Source organism: Trichosurus vulpecula, chromosome 8 (assembly GCF_011100635.1).
Source record: "Trichosurus vulpecula isolate mTriVul1 chromosome 8, mTriVul1.pri, whole genome shotgun sequence".
NCBI lineage: Eukaryota > Metazoa > Chordata > Mammalia > Diprotodontia > Phalangeridae > Trichosurus > Trichosurus vulpecula.
The window spans coordinates 30,357,373-30,379,012 of NC_050580.1; the positions used below are offsets into that span (position 1 = coordinate 30,357,373).

General features: G+C 40.5%; 1 protein-coding gene across 3 annotated transcripts in view; it reads right to left on the minus strand.

The window, feature by feature from the left end:
• The window catches only part of CTNNA3 (catenin alpha 3), a 1,949,360-nt gene that overhangs the window by 1,487,573 nt on the left and 440,147 nt on the right, over positions 1 to 21,640 (minus strand). For all 3 annotated transcript variants that reach the window (XM_036734544.1, XM_036734545.1, XM_036734546.1), the window contains exon 7: positions 7,459 to 7,662. In XM_036734544.1, coding sequence (XP_036590439.1) covers positions 7,459 to 7,662 — 204 coding nt within the window. The remainder of the gene's footprint in view (positions 1 to 7,458; positions 7,663 to 21,640) is intronic.

Genomic DNA, 21,640 nt, shown 5'->3' on the forward strand with positions numbered 1-21,640 from the left:
GGTGTTATTTTCTTTAGTATTTTTGTACCTCTTTCCCAAGCTGACAGTTGTCTTTTCATAATTTTCTTCCTTTGCTCTCATTTCTTAATTTAAGTTTTCCTCTTCACTGTTATTTAATTTTGAAAATCATTTTTAGCTCTTCCAAGAATTCTTGTTGGGCTTGTGTCCAATTCATATTTTTCTGTGATGCTTTGATTATATTTGTTTTGACTTCATTGTCTTTTTCTGAGTTTGTGTCTTTATGTTCCCTGTCACCATAGTAGCTTTTTATGAGGTTATTTTTTGTTTGTTTGCTCATTTTTCCACTATTTCTTGATTTTGAACTATATGTAAAACTTGGACTCTGTTCCCATTTGGGGAAGGAGGGAGAACTATCCCAAGCTTTGGGCTTTTTCTCACTGCTATTTTCAGGGGTTGGAAGTTTTTGGCACTTCCAAGGTAGCGTGATCTGCGTGTAATCATTGCTTTCCTGATCTGCACTCTGGTCCTCACCCAGGAAGGGCTTTTGATCCTTTGTGGTTGAAATCAATATTGTTTCTCAGGATCCCTGCTCCCTTGTGACCAAAAGCAATGCTGCTCCTCAGGCTCCCTCTTCCCTCTTGACTATAAAGTGGTGATAATGATAGCACTTATTTTATAGGGTTATAATGAGGATAAAATAAAATTAAAAAGGCAAATCTTAAAGTGCTGTATAAATTCTAGATATTAACACATATGAGTTACTCAATTTATGAGTCAGTATGGCACAATGATTAGAGTGCTGACCTTCTAGCCCTGACTGACAAATCACAGCTGTGCACAAGTCACTTAATCTCTCAATGTGCTAAAGTCCCTCTATAAGACTCTGAGACGAGCAGATGATCTTCACTGGCGGGTAGAGTTTCCATAGTAGGAGTTCTATAATGATAAAATTGAGTACATATACATGATTAATTAGAGATTAAGAACCTGGAGCTCAGAAATCTTAAATGATTTGTCCAAGGACATGTTGGAAATTAGTAGAAGAGACTTAGAAGGAAAATTGGTCACATGGGATTTTGAGACCAATAATCTGGCTTCTGTGACTGAACAATAAAAATCAACCAACTAGTCAGTTTACCTGGATTTATTTGGTAAATCCTTGGATTTTAGCCCAAAAAAAAAGCAACTCTGGGAGTTTTCATTTAATTTATTCATTTACTTCTTTTTCTGTTTTGCTTTGTATGGATGCAGTGCTTGAGATTTTAAATACAGAATGATTCAATTCAAGAAGCATTTATGTGCTTTCTATATGGATGGCACTGGGGATATGAAGGGGAAAAAAACAGCATCGGAACTCAATAAGATATTCTACTGGGGAATTTTGTTTGAGATTTTGACCAGATGTGAGATTTCATCAGTGAGTAGAATTCCCAGTGTAGAGACTGCCTCCACCAACATAGATTAGCAACTCATGTACAATTTACAATCTTAGTTGCCTGAGTCAACTAATTGAGAAATTGAGTAGCTTCCAAACTTCATCTGAAACTGCCATTTCCAAAATTACTAGTGTTCTCTAACAGCCAAACCTAATAGCCTTTCTTAAATATTCATCTTCTTGACCTCTCTAGTCAGCTTTTGACACTTTTGATCACCTCCTCCACCTGGATATTCTCTTCTCTATTTTTTAATGATATTGCTCTCTCCTAGTTCTCACCTTGGAAGCAGGCAGATCCAGATTTAATTATTACCTCTGATGTGCTGGCTGATTAACAGTGAATTGTCCCTGTATGACTGTCATGGGCTCCATTCTCTTTTTCCTCTCTATTAGCTCACATGATGATCTTTATTGCTTTTATGAAAATAATTCCTAGGCATGCATATATATATATATATATATATATATATATATATATATATACACACACACACATATTGTGGTTGCATAGTCATTTTTCAGTTATGTCTGATTCTTTTGGACCTCCATTTGGAGTTTTCTTGGCAAAGATACTAGAGTGGTTTGTCATTTTCTTCTCTAGTTCATTTTACAGATGAGGGAATTGAAGCAAATGGGTCTAAGGGACTTGCCCAGGGTCACACAACTAGTATCTGAGACCATATTTGAATTCAAGAAGATGAGTCTTCCTGAATCCAGGTCCAACACTCTATCCGCTGTGCTACCATGGCACCATATATATGTACATATATCTGTGCATATATATATATATGTACACAAACACATACAGATATACATAAATATGTCTAGGATTTCTTTATATAGAGGTAATAAGATCACTATGTGAGATTATATACATATACACACATACATATATATGTATAGATATAAATACACATGTATACACACACATATATAATATATAATATATACATATGTGAATATAATCTCCTCCCTATCCTCTAAACCTTCCCTCTCCCAGACTTCCCTATGATTGTAAACAAAACCCAGCTTGATATAGAGTCATACAGTTACCCAGGCCAACACCCTGGTGTCACCTGTACCTCCTCACTCTTACTCCAAAAATATGATTCACTGTCAAATCTTCTTGTTTCAACCTTCAATCATCAAGCATTTATTAAGCACTTTCTGTGTGCCAGGCAGTGTGCTACTACTACTCCTACTCCTACTACTACCACTACCACTACCACTACTACTACTCATTATTTTTCAGGAAGTTTCTGATTCCCATATAGATATTTTTATCCTCTTTCAAGGAATGGTGGAAAGATTACAGGGATTGGACCCATGATTTCATTGCTATAGAAAACTTCCATATGTGGAAACTCCCTCCACCAATGAAGCTTGGCATTTTCTCTGCAATTTATGGTCTTAGAGAACTGTCCAGAGGACTGAGAGCGGAAATGATTTGCCCAGAGTCACACATCTTGTTTGTGGCAAAAGTGGGACTTGAATTCGGGTCTTGCTGGCTCTGTGGCTGGCCCTGTTATAATAAAATTAATAGTACTAGCTTACATTTCCTTTAAGGTTTAGATTCTGCACAATACTTTAAATGCATTCTCTCACTTGACCTTGATGGGCTCCAAAGCAAGGCAAGCTGGACATGAAGATGGAGGGGTTGGGGTCCAAGTCTGCCTCTGCCATTGTGATGTTGGGCAGGTCACCTGCCCTCTCTGGGCCTTTGCTTTCTGCTCTGTTGTATACAATGGCTGCCGATGCTCCTTCCAGCTGTCAATCTCTGCTCCTATGATTGTTCTAGGGCAATCTCTAGCCACACTCATTCATTCCCTGTCTGGAGCTTGCATTGCCTAAGGCTCAGGCCAGATCCAGTTAGTATGCCTCAAAGTCTTCCCTCTAAATACCGTGATGATCCAGAAAGCAGAGGAGGTGGGGGTGGCTGCTTGCCTCCCCCTGCAGAATGAAAACTTGGGTTTTAAAAGAAAGCAATCATTCCCACAGACTGAGCTGATTCTTTCTACCACAGCTGTTCTGTTTTATAAAAAGCCAGCCACAAGGTGAAATGGCCAATCCATACTTTTAAGGGGATTCTAAAATTAGGAAAGTTTTTTTTTCCCCTTAACTGAGACCAGATTCTCATCAGAAATAGTGGTCATCCCATAACTGCCACATGTCCAACAAAGCATCCATCTTCACTCCTTGGTTGGGCACAGGCTGCTGTAGTCGTCTACTGCCATCAGTGCTATCCTCCCCATTTCTTTTCTGGTCTCCAACTATTATACTAAAGAGCTGCCAGGGAAGAAGGGAGAGTTAGAAAGTACAAGAGTCTCAGTGAGCACTGGCCAGAGCGGCTGTGCCACAGAAGTTCTATAATCATCCACTGAGTCAGACACTGAGAAATCAAACTGGGCGGAACCCGAGTGCCGTTGGAAAGAGCCTGGGCTCAGCAATTCAGAGCTAGAAGGGTTGATGATACAGTCCCTTCTCTGGTCACAAAAGGAAAATGAGTCCAAGGTAAAGGCTTAGAACTGGAAGGCCACTTAGAAGTCCTCCAGGCCCACCCTCTCAAATTACAAAGGAGAAAACAGAGGTTCAGAGAAGTAAAGGCTTAGAATTGCAAGGGGCTTGGAAGTCATCTAGGTCAATACATTCAAATGACAGAGACAGAAATCAAGGCTTAGAGAAGTAAATGAGATTTGGGGGGTTGTCCAATCCGACTCCTTCAGTTGAGAGAAGAGATGACAATTAACCTCAAAGTAGTCATGTGATTTTGCCAAAGTCACAGAGACAAGAAACTGCAGATATACAACTCAAACCCTGATTGTCTGATGCTGCATTCAACTCCACCCTTTCACTACATTACATGTGATCCTAACATAAATTTAGGAAACAGAAGTCGTGAGTTACCACAGACAGAGACCATACTCCTAACCAAGACTAACCCCTCTACCTGCTCAAGAGATCCGACTCCATCCGTCTCCTCCTGCCCCCTATTGCCATTCCCATTCTACCACTTATTTTCAATCTCTCTCCCTGTCTACTGGCTGTCTATGTTTCTCCCATGATGAAAAAACTCATTGATTCTTCCCTCCCAGCTAATTATTACCTTATATCTCTTCTGCTTTGTGTGGCTGAACTCCTTGAAAAACATTTACCAAATGTGCCTTCACTTTCTCGCCTGTCATTCTCATTTTAACCCCTCATAATTCAGCTTCCAACCTTATTGTTCCACCAAAACTTCTCTTTCCAAAATTACTAATCACCTCTTAAGTGCTAAATCCAGTGTTTGTTTTTCATTAATCCTCATTTTCCTCAACCTTTCTGCAGCCTTTGATACTGTAAGCCATGCTCCCCTCCTTGCTAATCTCTTCTCTCTCTGTTTCTAGAGCACCATGTTCTCCTGGCTCTCTGCTTGCCTGATAGATCCTTCTCAGTGTTCTCTGATGGATCTTTATCTCAATCACACTTTAAAAACCAAAGACATCCCACAGGGTTCTGCCCTGGGCCCTTTTCTCTTTTCCCTCTATATTACTTCACTTTGTCATATCATATCCAATGGATTTCATTACCATTTGTCTCTTTGCTAATGACTCTTAAATCTGCCTATCCTCCTCCAACCTTTCTACTGATTTCCTAGCTTGCATTTCTGACTGTCTTTCAGACATATCAAAGTGGATGTCCAGTAGACATCTTAAACTCAATATGTCCAAAACAGAACTCATCATCTTTCCCCCTGAACCCTTCCTCCTTTTGACCTTCCCACATGAAATGGTGATTCACCAGTCAAGACAGGAGACCTCAGGGCAAAGGAATCTCCAAGATGGGAAAGCTGCTGGAAAAGAAGTAGAAAGGGGGCAGCTAGGTGGCACAGTGAGTAGAGCACTGGCCCTGGAGTCAGGAAGAGCTGAATTCAAATTTGGCTTCAGACACTTGACACACTCACTAGCTGTGTGACCTTGGGCAAGTCACTTAACCCAATTGCCCTGCCTTCCCCCCTCCAAAAAAAAAGCCAAAAAAAAGTAGAAAGGATTGGAGAATGAGCCAGATCTAGGAACTCAAAGAGGACCATTTACTGAGGAATGTGGAGGTATTACATTTTAAGTCAACAAGGCAGTGTCAACAAATGGAGTCATAGCATCAATTAAGCATGGCTAAAAAGACAAAAAACAAAGCAGCCCCTCCCTTCGGGTATCTTGAAATATACTGGATAAGATCAAGAACTCACAAACTATAAAACATTTTACAACATACACTACCAAAGGATGATATAATTCCTTAGGAAAAGAGTAAATAACACCCCTATTTATTTTTTACATTATTTTTATTGGTAATCGAAACCAGACTGGCTTGGAAAGAGCAGGATTATCTTATTAGTGGTGATTAGGTGACCTAGTAGACAGAATCCTGGATTTGGCATTATTAAGACCTGAATTTAAATCCTATCTCACACTTACTAGCTGTGTGACTCTAGACAGGTCATTTAATCCTGTTTGCCTCAGTTTCCACATTTGTAAAATGAGGATAATAATATCACCTCCCTCACAGGGTGGTCGTGAGGATCCAAAAAGATGCAGACATCTTGAATGCCTCTTCTTGTTATCATTCCTATTCACTGACCAAGTGTCAATTTCCTCATTTACAAAATCTAAAGGGTAAGACTAGAAACAACTTACGTTGGTCCAATTTATCTTTGCAAGATTTCTCACATCTCTCCCATTCTCTCTATCCACCCAGCAGCTCCCCTAGTTAAGCTCAAATATAGATGGAAGCGAAATTTAAGAAATTAATCAACCAAGAAAGAATGTCACAGAAATCAGAGTCAGACTAGCTCTTTAAGGTGAAGACTACAGTAGCAAAGTTGGAATACTATTGGAACAACCTCTATAACTCAGAACCAAAGACCTCCACATTTTCGTCTCAATTTGGATTTTTCCCACATTTTCACATTCATTTCCTAATACCCACTTGGCCATGGTTTTGAATCCAACCTACCTAAATGGTATACTTCATTCACATAAAGATGTTCTCTAGGTATTATGAATGCGTCAAGAAACCTAACAACATGCATACCGTCTCTGCCAATAAAAGGCAGATAGAAAAATGAAGCAGAACATATTGACGTGCTTTGAATTCATACTTTTTAACCCTAAGGTCAGAAAAAAAAGCTGTCATAGATGCATCTAATCTCTTTGTCTTTGTCACTCTCTCCATATGCACACACACACAACATATAGATGTATATAATTTTTGTGTGTAGAGACATACACACTAAAATGAAAATTTCTTCTCAGTGCGGTTCATGAATGACCTTGACAGACATTTAGCAAAAAGGAGCAGCTCTGCTAGAAATGTTTTTAGTTTTAGAACCAGAAAAACAGATATATATGGCTACCAGAATATCTTCTCTCTATGAATGAAATATATTTGCCTCTTTATTTTTATTGGCTAAGAGACTCCTCATAAAGGACCAAACTAATCATATGTTAAGACCATGGGAATCTGTCACATATCATATATGGTTTCAAAGAACTACCAACTAATATTAGAATATTTCAACCATTCACATAAGCACATCTGCTGAACTAATGTATAATTTCACACCTGAAAAGTCATATCATTTCTAGCTAATACATCTCAACCCATACCCTGATAATTACCAAATCATGCAGATGACACATTCGTGGGATAAAACTTTCATTTCACTCAGTCTTTGCCTTCTGAGGAACTTCGAGATCAAATGTCCTCAAACATTTTTCATTCATATCACAATGTGCATTCAAGATCTGAGTGAAAATTCAGTCATTCCATAGAACTTGATATCAAGAAGCCAACAACTTTGCCCACTGGGCAACTTGTCCACTCCCAAGCGCTACTATCCAGAAAGCTCCAGAATATTTTAGCTACGAATGTAAAATGGATTGAGAAGCATCCATAGACACCTCACAAACTGAATCATGTATAACTCATCATAGAGAGAGAGAGAGAGAGAGAAACAGAGAGAGAGAGAGAGAGAACCTCAGAGAAAACTTGAAATAGCAAATAGCATAAGAAAACCAGGTACTCACATTGTCCATATATTCCGATAGCAAGTCCTGGAGAGCTTGTCGGATGGAGTTACACTCAGTGATAATGCGCTCCCGGTGGAAGTCCCGTGTGCAGGAAGAATCGGCCAACAAGGCCGCCCCACTGATTATGGCCTCTAAGCGCTTCTCAAGAGAGGGACGGATTTGCTCGTCACTCACTGTTAGCGGATCCAAGATTACTAAATTCTAAAAGAGAGAAAAAGTTTAGATGGGTTAGAATTCCACAGCCCTTTTAAAATTTCCTTTTGCTAGGAGGCAATGTATGTCTTGGTGAAGATCTTTCAAATGAAAATTTATGACAAGAAAATAGCATGTCTTAGAACCCCATAGCGAACTCTCTTCAAGGCTTATTTCAAGTGTTATCTCTTAAAAAAAAGGCCTTTCCTCCTTCCATCACTTTTAATTTACTTCTGTACTCATACATCTGCACATAGACATCATTATATCCTCGGTAGGACATGACCTCCTCAGAGGCAGGGGACTATGGGTGTGGAACATTGCGTATAATGTCAATTTTTTTCAATATGTTGGTTAGTTTTACTGGACCACTATTATTTCATTATTATAGAAATGTTTCTCTGTTGAGGGGAGAAAACAATCATACATTAGGGAATGAGGGTGAAATAAAAACAAAAGATAAAGATAGCGATTAGATATGTGGTTTCAAGGGGCTAGAGAGTTCCCAAATTGGAGCCTTCCTCTACTACCTTCAAGAGCTGGCTGGAGTGATGAGATGCCAGTCAGTCAATAACCGTCTGTTGTGTCAGGCACTGCGCTAAGTGTTGGGGATACAAAGAAAGGTAAAAGTCTCTGTTCTAACGATCTCACAGTCTACTAGGGGAGACAACACACAAATGACTAGGTATGAACAAACTATATACAGGCCAGATGGGACATAATTGACCAGTCAAACAGACAATATGTGTCAGAAGCAGGATTCGAAACAGAGGTCGATAAAAAATTTAGGTTTTTTTTTTAGAATGTAAGCTCCTTGATGACAGGAACTATTCTTTTAGTCTTTGTTTGCCCAGGTCACAGCATATACTCAGGAAATATCGAACTGACTTTATCATGTGCTTCTACTATATATCAGTGCTTTGGGCTTCACTTTAGTCTTGAGGGGGTTGGATGAAATGTCTAATTCTAAAAGCATAGAATTAAGCACCTTCAGAGATAATTTAGTCCAAAACCTTCACTTTACAGAGTGTGAAGGGAGGAGAGGAGAGCAGGAAAGAAGGGCTTTTTTATATATAGTACTTTATATACAACTGCACTAAGATTTTTGGGACACCTTGTGCCTTTGTGCCTTATCTCATTTGAGCTTTCTAACAACCTTGTGAATTAAGGACTTCAGGTATTATATTCATTCTACAGATGACAGACCCAAAGCCTCGAAATCTTATGTGACTTTTTAAAGGTCACCAGATAAGATGTCAAGCTGAGGTTTGGAGCTGAGTCTTCTAATTACAAATCTGGGCCTTGTTCCTGAGATTCTAAAGATCCTACTAATTAATGATTTTTTTTTTCATTCATAAGATCATAGGCTACAGAGCTAGAAGGGGCTTTAGATGTTAGTCAATCCATTTAACAGCTGAAGAAACTGAGGCCATCTAGTAAATTGCAAAACTGAGATTTGACCCATTTTCTCTGATTCCGATTTGAATGCTCTTTCCATTTTTCAACATCATTTTCCTTTCCTGCTTTTCATTCCCTAGTTCTATTTCCCTTCTTTCTTAATGAGCCTCTCCATTTGGGCCCCTACACATTAATAGACTGAAGAGATATATTAGGAAACTAGTTTATAAAGATCCCCTTGGGGGAGGGTGGGGAGGAAAATCACCCCCTTGCACTGGTGCATTCATCTCTTATCTATTAAAATAGAATCTTCTTGAGGGTTGAGGGAAGACAGGAGGCCAAACCAAGTCATTCAGCCATCCAGACTGGCAAAGAGTTTTAAGGTACTGTGCCTATGGGACAGATGTTATTCATTCATTTGTTTCTAAACCCACCCCTTCACTCCATCTGCCTTTTGCTCCTTGATGGCTTCTGTCAGTACAAACTCTCCACTTCAGTGCTTAACAGCAAAAATTAAGGCAATTAAAATCACCGAAAATGGCCCTCCAATGCAATTTTGCCATTAAGAAGGGGTTCCAAGAGACAATCAAATTGCTTCATTATTGCTCAGATATAATTAGAAGATCTAATATGGAAATGAAAACTTTTCCGTTTCCATATTAGCAGGATGATCATACCAGTTCACCAAATTCCAAATGTATCACTGTTGAAGTTAGTGTAAAAACTTCCTAGAAACCAGGACACCTCCAATCTTTCCATTTTACCAGAGGCCCCAGGGGCCTTCCCCAACCAGCAGGGGGCAGCCTGGTGCAATATGACAAATGCTGACTTTGGACCAGACTATACAAGTTTACATCCTGGTGCCTACATGGTTATTACCTATGTAAAATCAGCTCACAATGGGGTGGGAGGAAGAAGGGACTAATAGCAAAGCTTCTTCACCTGGGGTCTGTTGGGTTTTTTTTTAATTTTAAAAAATATTTTGATAATTATCTTTCAATATAAACAGTTTCCTTTCTAGTCTTTGGTTTTGTTTGGGATTTTTTTTTCAGTTAAAAAAATATTCCCAGAAGAGTTCCATAGTCTTCATGAGACCGCCAATGAGGTCCATCACACACACACACACACACACACACACACACACACACACACACGAAGAAAACCTGGGCTAGATGATTCCCAAGGTCTCTGCTGACGGCTACAATTTCACAGGATCTCAGAGTTGGAAAGGATCTCTCAGGGGCCATTTAGTCCAGCCCTATCTGAACAGAAATCTTGACAACATCCAAAGAATGGTCATTCAGTTTTATCTTGAGTACTTCAATGAGGAGGAACCCAGGACCTCCAAAGGTAGGTCTAATTTCTTAGGAGGTGTTTTCTTGAATATGGCCAAAATCCACATCTCTTAAATCCCCCCTTTCCCCTTTGCTCCTCTGGGTCTAAGTGGCACAAAATCTTCCACAAATTTGAAGACATGAACAGTGTCCCCCACTAAGTCTAAGCTAAATCTATCCAGGTTCTTCCACTGATACTCATGTGCCATGATCTACACTCTGTCTCACTGTTCTGGGTCACCATCTTGAATGACAGTTTGAGCATTTATTACTTACTGTGTACTAAGCACTATGCCAAGTGTTGGACAGTCCCTCCCCACAAGGAGTTTACATTCTAGGGGAGGGAAAAGAAGGAGTTTACATTCTAGGGGAGGGAAAAGGGAAGTAGTAGCCAGCGATGGGTTTTGTGGTGAGATCGTGAATAGAATATAAATAGGGACCACTAGGTGGCAAAGTGGATAGAATGCCAGGCATCGCCATCAGGAAGACCTGAATTCAAATCTAGCTTCAGATACTTATTAGCTATGTAATCCTGGGAAGTCACTTAACCCTGTTTGCCTCAGTTTCCTCATCTGTAAAATGAGCTGGAGAAGGAAATGACAAACTATTCCTGTATCCTTGCTAAGAAAATCCCCCAAAAATGGGGACAAGAAGAGTTGGACACAACTGAACAACAACAAAGGTGAATGGAACTAGGGGGAAGTAGATCAATATATCTTTTCCAGTAACCATGGCGATATTGTTTAATTATAATTCCAGAAAGGGAGGGAGGGACAGAGAACAGTGAAAAGAGCACACTAAGCAACTTGTCTTGTATGTTTCCTCGTACGTGGTAAATAGAGTCAAAGTGTGTACTGTGATCCAACAGCATGTTAACCTCTTGAGGGGCAGAAATAGTTGTGTTTTCGTCTTTGTAGTCACAGCATTAGGACAGTGCTTGGCACATAGTAGGTGCTTAATAAATTAGGATGGTGGTCCTAGCATGACAAAAGAGGGCAGAAGCAAGCCAGTGCCTGCTCTAGGACACAGCCGGTCCCGATATAATTGATAATACTGCCAGCTCAGGCTAATAGACCCTCGAAATCGTTCCATTAGCCTTAAACACTTACCAAGTCCCCAGTGATTTATCTGACCACCTGAATTCAATCCATGCCCTGTGACCACATGTTTGCACTGGCTGTGCCCACCCCTTAAACTAGACTGCATTCCGTCCTCACATCTGCTTCTCAAAATCTCTCAGCTTGCTTCAGGCCTAGCTTCCCTCCTACAGGGAGCTGTCCCTAATGTTCTCTCTTGCCTCAATTTACTTATCTTCATACATTTTTGCATTCTGCTAGCACAATGTAGGTCCTATGAAGGATGGGAAGGGACTGTGATTTTTATCTCTGCATCCCCAGCACTTGAAAAAGGAGCTTGGTATAAAGGGTGAAGGATTGACCTTGAAGTCTGAGAGAAGTGCCTCTGACACATACTGCCTTTAGGACTAAGAACATGTCACTTAATCTTTTAATGTCCCAGCTGTCAGTCAACAAATATTTATTAAGCACTGAGGATACAAAGAGAGACAAAACATGGTTTCTTCTCTCAAGGAAGTTTTACTTTAATAGAAATTAATAGAGGAATTGATTTGCATTCGTGGAAGGAATTCCATATACTAAAGAAGCCACAACTCCAATACTCACTCACTGTCTCTGTCTCTCTGTCTCTGTCTCTCTCTCTTACTCTCTCTCTCTCTCTCTCTCTCACACACACACACACACATACACACACATACACACAACCACAATGCTTCGCAACTGGCAGGCACTTAAAAATGTTAGCTGAATTTAATCAAATCGAATCACTTTTCCATGGATTCCATGCTTATGTTCTTAATACCTAAGTCTCACTTTGCCTGAAATCGATCAACAGGCACTTACAATGTACAGGCACTGTGCTAAATTCTGGGATGTAAAGAAAAAGCAAAAACAGTCTCTGCCCTCAAAGAGTTTCTATTCTAACCAGGGAGACAACAGGTATATAAGTAGGTACAATAATGTACCTAAAATTCCTTCCTTCTATTGACCTCACCCTGACATATCATAGCTCCCAAAGGAACCAGATTTTTTCCTAGCTAGAGGCAGTCAGGGTAAGGGCACCACTGACTCTCAAGCAGAGACACAACTTAAATAAATATTATTTTTAATACTGTCTTCCACAGATGCAGTAGAAAGTTGGTTCTGAGGCGAGGCATCTGGATTCACATCTTATCTCTGACATGATCCCTGTGACCTTGGGTTAATCACTTCACTTCCCTATAAAAAGGTTTAAATTAAATGACCTCCAAGGTCCTTTGTAGCTCTAGACTGGTGATTCAGAACTCTTCCTCCAAGGTCTTCTTGTGACGAGGAGGCCCTGCGTTGCTAAAGCCAATTTCAATAGATCTTTAGTAGGTCCTACCAAGAAGGGAAGACTTCAAATATGGGTGATATATAATATGTTTGTCAAGTAAGAACCAGACCAGGTAAGTTTGGAGAGGCTTATCCCCAAGTTGATCACAGGTGGCAGGTTTTATTGCCATAGAAACTCACAAAGACCCTCTGCTAAGTTACAGAGGGGTTGTCTAGTACAAAGAGATGAAGCATGCACAATGACAAAGTCAGAGATACTTGCAATCTTGAAGTTGTATTAAAATAATGTATGCACATACATGCATGTATGAGAGACAGACAGAGAAACAGAGCACACACCATGGCATGAAAACCTATTTTTGCCATTTAGAATGTATGTCAGTAAATGGTTTTATTCCATATACTGTTATGAAGCAAGACAAAGGGAAGCATCAGCCGACACAGAGAGAAGTTTGTTTATTGAGTAAATGGGTTTCTGAATAAGATACTTCCCACAGGTATTTATAGTACTTGAGAGACAGTATGAGGTAGTGAACAGAGAGCTGAGCTTAAAACCAGGAAAATTTTAGTTCTAATTCTGGACATACCAGCTGTGAGACCTTGGCCAAGTCACATAAGCTCATAGTGTTCTAAGATTATAAGCCTGACCTCTTGATTACTAAGTCCTTAGCTGTAAATGCCATTTCATAAAGGGCCTTAGTCATGCTAAATTCACTCTCTAAACTGTTCTGTTTCCTCACTAGCAGCCTCCCCCCAGATGCATATACCTTCTCCCAAATCCTGGCCCCTCCTTTATATTTTGTCTTTCTTCTTAGAATGAAAAATCTTCAAGAGTAGGAACCATCTTATTTTCTTATATTTGGAACCCTGCTGCTTGGCATAGTCCCTAGCACAAAGTACGCCATCAATCAATCAACATTTATTAAGCACCTACAATGTGCCAAGCATTGTGCAAAGCGTTGGGGATACAAAAAGAGGCAAAAGACAGTCCCTACTCTCAAGAAGCTTATAGTCACTTCATAAATGCTCCATCCATCTATCTTATCTATCTATAATATCTTTCTATCTGTCTTATCTCTCTATCTAACTCTGTCTCCACAGACACACACACACACACACACACACACACACACACACACAAATTCTGTCTTTGGCTTTGTCTTTTGGAAGGTTTTGCAGAAGAACTGGGATACAGAGAAGCAAACCATAAGAATCAGCTGTGATTCCCTTACACCTGAAATGGAGTCTTTTTCTAAAATGGCATTATGCAGATCGAGAAGGAAAAAATGCAGGGTCCTCCTCCCACCCCCACCATAATATGTACTCTACATAAATTCTCTGCTTTTGGATGGGGGGAGGGGAGAGTTGAACCTAGGATTTCACTACTAAAACTTTTGATGGGGACATTCTCTCTGCCAAAGCAGATCACATGTTCTGCTGCTTAGTCTTAGAGAGCTGCCTGATGCACCAACATGTTAAATGACTTGTCCAGGGGCAGACAACCAGTATAGGTTCCTGGAAGGATTCATACTCAGGCCTGTCTGATTCCAGGACCAGCTTGCAATCCACTCTATAAAACTGTCTCTCTTCTCTCAAAAACTGTATTTTAAATGAATAAAAACATAAATATTTGTAACACCATCATATCAATTTTCAACTTTTTCCTTCCCCTTCCCACAATTTCCTCCACCCCAATTCGAACCTCTGTTTCCTTGTGGAAAGTCATTTTCTTTTTCTTTTTTCAAAAAACATAACTAACTTTCATATAGCACTTTAATGTTTGCAAAACATTAGGCAGAGATAGATAAGCTCATTTGATCTTCACACCCTATGAAATAGGTATTAACATTATCCCCCTTTTAGGAAACTGAGTCTGAGAGGCGAAGAACTAGGGTCACAAAGTCAATGTGTCCAAAGCGGGATTAGAACACAGGTCTAACATGACTCAGGTCTTGATGACCCCGAGTCCAACCTACCCTACGCATTGTGCCACCTAGCAGCCTTCAGCACTAGCACCATATTAGTTCTGGTGTCTCATTTGAGGCATGCTGGGAAGAACTCAGGACTGAAAATATAGAAGCCTCAGGCTTGTCCCAGCTCTTCCGCTTACTGGCTAATTGTGTGACTGAGCTGAGCAAGCCCTTTCAGACCAGGTTCCCTACTTTCGAAATGGGAATAGTAATGCTTGTCCTACCCTGAAGTGAGGAAAGAATGTTATAAAATGTAAGGACCATAGGGAAGTCAAATCAGTAAGCACTTATTAAGTACCTACTCTGTGCTGAGCACCGATGTGCTATTTAGTTTTGTTATCTTTACTCTTCTGGAGTCGGTCGTTCTTATATAATTCTCCAATCAGCCTACAGCACCCTCCTGCCCCTGCGTACATTCATCTTAGAGGAAAGATGATTTCCTAAGTTTTAGCCCTGAGTTGAAAGCTGAATATGAGTCATAAATGCCAGGGCCAGGCTAGTGATCAGGGCTCAAACACAGACATAGCCAAGAGTTCATTTCCACTGGCCTCTTGCCACTGCATCTCTGGGTCCCATGAACTCCAGCTTATTCTATCTTCAACCCAAAGTGGCATCTTGGACTAGCCATCTACATTGGTCTGCTGCCTGGGTTATTAAACTCTGGGTTCCCCTGATTCTCCCACCCCTTAACCATTTAACTTCCCTAGCTCTTAAGAAAAAAGAACCTCAGACTTGCAAGGGAACCCTAGTCCAGCCCATACCCCAACAAGAATGCCCTCCACGACGTACCAGATAAATGGTCATTTCATAGAGACCTCCAGGAGAGTGTAAACCTCTACCTCCTAGCTCAGCCAATTCCTCTTTGGGCTAGTCTTCATTGCTAGAGTCCTTCTGGACAGCCAGGCTTAATGTCCTACTTTGGAAATTATACCCATTACTCCTGGTTCTGTCCACTTGTGCCAAACCCAAATCTATTTTCTCTCCCATATGATGGCTCTTCAAACATTCAAGGCAGCTGTCATGTCCTTACTTGGTTTTCATTTCTCCAAGCTACCATCTGGTAATCAGTCTGCTCGTGCCTGGCCAAGTGATACCAGGTGAAATGTTTTGCCCTGATCAGTGAATCCTCTGTTTATCTCTTTCTGCTATTCTTGTAGGCCCTCTGGCTGCTCCATTATGCTAACACGATATCCTGAGGCTCCAATAATCTCCCCCAAATCCCACGTTCCCTTGGACCAGGAAAAGAAGACAATAAGTGAGACTTGTAAGATAACTGAATAATGAAAGCTGCATGGAAATGCCATGCTTGTTGATATCTTTGCACTGTGATAGTACTTCCTTAAAGTGAAATCCACATATCTCTAAGTATTACAGAATACATGTGAGCGCCACATCTTCATTTCTGTGTCTCCTAAAGTACTTAATGATACACTTTACACATAAAAGGTGCCCCATGCCTTCCACATAGTAGGTGCTCAATGAACATTTTTAATTGAAAATATGAGTGACTGACGGTTGGATTCACTTCTAGTAATAATAATAAAGTACTTAGTATGTTTTAAGCTTCACAAAACACATTACATACATTATCTCTTCTAAACCCCATAACAATTTTGTGAGATAGGGATTATAGGAATGACGACCCCACCTTTTACAGATAAGGAAACTGAGTTTCAGAGAAGTTAGGTCAATTGTCTAAGGTCACACAGCTACCACATGTCAGGAGCAATATTTGAGCCCAGGTCTACCTAACTCCAAGTCAAGTTCTCACCACTATATAGTACCTGGCACTTCACTGCATCTCTCTTTCTTAACTTTTCCTTGGTTTTCCAGCCCAGGCTTTTGGAAGGTTTGAGTTGTTTTCAATCTGCACCATTATAAAAAATACCCACATTGATGAGATAAGACTCCAGTGAAGTGCAATCAAATGACTGAATGAAATAAGATACTGCTGCTTATGACCATCTGTGCTCTGCTAGAACAGAAAGGAGCTTAGGAAATGACTGGGTAAGGTGGGAGGTAAGATGGAGGATAATGAATGGGAGGATGGACCTCAGAGGCCATTTAACCCCAACCATACCTGAAAAAGAATCCTTTCCAAAATATACCTGAAAAGGGGCCACTCATCTTTTGCCTGAAGATGTCAAACATGGGAAAGCTCACTTCTCCCGGAGGGATCCTATCACAATCCCAGACTATTCTAATGGTTTGTAGATTTTTCATTACAGCAATTCAACCCCATCCATCAGTCTTACACTCTCTCTCCTCTAAGCTCAGATTTGCATCCCAAACACTTCAAACCATGCACCTGTTCTCCAAAAGTGAAATTGCTTATCCAAAAAGTTGTCACTCTGGCAATTGCTAAATGGCATCATTCTTCCCTGCCAGGTTTTCTCCACATCATATTCGAGTTAGAACAGCAGAAATGATTGCTAGAGAGAGCAAATAATGTTTCCCCAGCAGCCATTCTGTCATCTCAGGTTTTGTCATTTCACCTTCTGATCACTATCAGAGAATGGGGGTGAAAAGGCTCTCTGGCACTTCCCTAGATCAGATACCCCTTAGTTTGATTGTATTGTCCCCCACCATGTTGGTGAGGAAAGATGTCAGAACGGTGGTGGTGGTGGTGGTGATGACGCGCGTACGTGTGTGTGTGTGGGGGGTGTAGCAAGGTGTTTATTGGTCCTAGGATATGATTTAATTGATGAAGGAAGCCCTCCAGCGACAAATCCCCTCTCCCCATGCTCATCTACAACCATCATTGCAACTGCAAATGATATAGTTGGAGAGCTTCCTGGGGGCAACTGTGTGGCATACTGAATGGAGCACTGGATTTGGGTTAGAATTTCACTTCAGATATTTACAATTTAGGCAAATTCCTTGACATCTCTGGTCCTCAGCTTCCTCACTTAAAAAAATAAAGGGCTTCCACTAGTCCTCTAAAACCCTTTCTAGCTTTGAATCCATGACTTACCCAGGGTCACAGAGTCAGTAGGTAGCAGTGGTGAGATTTGGATACAGTTCTCTATGTGCTATATCACACAATCTCTCAAAAGACATCCAAGTGTTAGCAAGTTAACAACATCACATTAGCACAGTTAGCAGACTGTGAAGGAAAAAAAAAGCGCTGACTCACAAGACATTGAATATTCAATGATGATCTTTGGGTATGCCCCCAAAGGAAACAAGAAAGTTGTCTGCAGATGTATCTGCACAAAATGGAAATTAATATACAAGTCTTATTTTAATTATATATCCATTACAATGAAAGGATTCCCCATCTTGGAGGGACCCTTAGGAAAGAGGACATTTTTTTAGGAAGGATTTTGATGAAATTAACTGGTCTCCAGCAAAGAGTACACTTTCTTTTATCTTTCTCAAAATGACCTGTGTGGAGGGAAAAATGCCATTGGGAAGGCCACTTAAGTAGCAAAAGATAGATGGAAAAGTACCACACAGAAACATGAGCAGAAACTCCACTCTGCTATTCATTTTGTCTGACCTTGAGGCAGCTGTTTCTACCTCCCAGTGGATCTCTGATAGAGATCACCCAATTAAGTCCTCTGTCACACACACACTCACACACACACACACGCACACACACACACACACACACACAGAGCACACACACAAACACACACACACACAGCACACTTCACTTAACCAGCCATTTATTTCACCATTGATCTGAGTATATCAGAGCTGAAATAAAATCTTGAGAATCCCTCTCTTCTAAGACCTCTGGCTGGAAGTAGAGTGATGCAAATATGCAGTTATTATATTACCTTCCCAGAAGACATGAGGGGTACTGTGTATCAGCCTTAAGTTATAATCCTATTAGAAGATTACCAACAGAGGAAAGCCATTTCAATGACTGGGATGGCAACGGCATGGAATAGTAGAGTTCTGGACTTGGAGTCACAAAGACCTAGGTTCAAATACAGCTTCAGGCACTTACCAGCTCCTTTACTAAGTCATTTAACCACTGTGCCTCAGTTTCCTCATCAGTAAAATGGAAGGTTTAGAATAAAATGCATCTAGGGAAATTTCAAGCTCTAAACCTATGATCCTATAAATGTTTAGCCTTAAAAAGAGAAGGCTTTTCATTTGCAATGTAGACACCACATTTTAGGAAGGATATTGGAAAACTGAGGCCTACACATGGAGGAGGGTGACCAGGATGGTGAAGGGCCTCAAGATCATGTCACATGAGTATTGGCTGAAGGAAATAAGACTGTTTAGGCTGGAGAAGAGAAGACCTTGTGGGGAGGGTAAAGGGGGAAGGAACGATTGCTGTCTTCAAACATACAAAAAGCAATCAGGTGAAAGATGAATGAAATTTCCTCCATTTGGCTCCGATGGACAGAACCAGGAAGCAGGAGGGAAAATTGCAACAAGGCAGGTTTCAATTTAATTTAGAGAAAAAAATAACTTCCCAGAATTTAGAGTTACCCTCAAAATAATGCGGACTGCTTTAGGAAGTACAGGGCTTCTTATTAGAGGTTTTCAAGAAAGGTTAGAATACCCTTTAGGAGGGATATTACAGATATGATTCATTTCCAAGTATAGACACTAAGGTCCCACTAAAATGCTGTGATCATGTCAAGTCATCACGATCATGTTTATGTAAATATTAATGCATATGCAGGGATTTTTAACCTTTGTGTATCATATACCCCTTTGGCTGTCTGGTGAATCCATGAACCCCTTCTCAGGATAATGTTTTTAAATGCATAAAAGGAAATACATGGTATTACAAAAGAAACCAATTATATTAAATATAGCTATTAAATTTAAAAAAAAAGGTTGTGGACCCCAGGTTAAGAACCCCTGGTATAAAGAAACACTAAATGGTCTGTTTCAAAAATGATAGATGAACAATGGAACCACCCACAGTTCCGGAGGACTTATGATGAAGCGTGCTGGCTACCTCCAGAGAGAGATGATGGGCTCAGAAGGCAGACTAAAGTATATTTGGGGGAAAGTATGGTTAATGTGGTCATTTGTTTTACTTGACTGTACAGATTTGTAACAGGTTTTGTTTTTCTTACTTTCTCAATGGGTAGGGGAGGTGGGGGTGGGAGGGAGAGAATTCACAACAGAAAACAAAATTGAATTATGTTTTTGAAAAAGAACATATAAAATTTCCTTTTAAAATGTCAACAAGAACAAAGATACTCCTTATAATGGCTTCAAAGTTGCCAAAGAGAATGGGAATAATTCAATTTAATCTAACAAATATTTTTTGTACTAAGCAGTACACAAAATGTGAGGAATACAAAGACAAAGTCAAAATGTTCGCTGTCCTCAAGGAGCTTATGTTCTACTGGGGAATCTCACCTGGAGAAGTAAATAGAAAAGAGAGAAGGAGAAAGTGAGACAGAGAGAGACAGAGACAGAGACAGACAGACAGACACAGAGACACAGAGAGAGACAGAGGGGGGGAAAGAGACAGACAAACAGACAGATAGAGACAGAGAGAGACAGACAGAGACACAGAGAGAGACAGAGGGGGGGAAAGAGACAGACAAACAGACAGATAGAGACAGAGAGAGACAGACAGAGACAGAGAGAGACAAATAGACAGAGAGAGAGGGGGGGGGGAGAGAGAGAGAGAGAGAGAGAGAGAGAGAGAGAGAGAGAGAGAGAGAGAGAGAGAGACAGAGAGAGAGAGAGGATATATATAAGTACCAGTGGATCAGGCCAGGCCTCAGAAGAAGGTGGTGCCAGAGCTGGACTTTGAAAGAAGACAAAAGATAAGGCTATGGAATGAACCTGTGATTTCTTTGGTGTAGGGAGCCCTCCAGGAGGAATTATCTCTATCCATCCAGATCCAGAGCTATGGTAATTTTAGAGTCTTATAACAGGTATTCTTAACTATTCTGTGAATCCTGAACCTTTGACTGTCTGGCAATACCTATAGCCCCCTACTCAGATGATCAATTTTACATGTACAAAATAAGATACATGGGGTTACAAAACAATCAAAGGTTCGTGAAAAATAAGATATAAGTTTTCCCATCCAAGTTCACTGAAAATTCTCCACACATCCTAGTTTATGAATCCCTGTCCTAAAGAGTTGTCTTGAGTATTAAGAGGTTAAGTGACTTGCCCAGGTTTACACGACCAGCATGTATCAAAGGCAGAACTTGAACCCAGGTCTTCCAGGTTTCTAGGTTAGCTCTCTATGCACTATGCCAGCCTATCTATCTTGAATGACAGTAGAGAATATAAAGGATGGGAAATGAAGAGGAAGTGCTGCACTCTAGATATGGGGGGACACATATGCAAAGGGATGGAGGCCATGTCTGGGGAACAGCTAATGGGCCAGTTTGACTGGATAGAAGACTATATGATTGGGGAGCAACATAAAGTAATACCAAAAAGGTGGTGGGAGCCATATCATGGAAAGCTTTCAATGTAAAATTGAGGATTTTGGATTTTGTATCCTAGAAGCAATAAAGAATCATTGAAGATTCTTGAGTTGGGGAGTGAAATGGTGAAATGATCAGCCTTGGTTTCAAAGGTTTCCACTTTGACAGCTTTGTGGAGGATGGATTGGAGAGGGAGGGAAGAGCCTGGAAGCAGGCAGACTGACTGGAAGGCTGTTACAATAAGATAAGCAAAAAGTGATAATGGCCTGAATGATGCTGTGGCTATAGAAGTGTCATATAAAGAAGATCCACAATCCTACAGTCACCATGAAGCCTTCCTGGGCATTCAGTTGGGCAACAACTTTTTTTCTCCTGTTGGTATCTACAACCCCTTGCCAACTATATCAATGGTGTCAAATGCCACCCAAAGAAGGGCCACATGGTCCTGTCCATTGCATGCAGGAGGCTTATTAATCTAGGGCTTAGTCAAATAAGAGTCACACAATTCAAAAGTAGGTAGG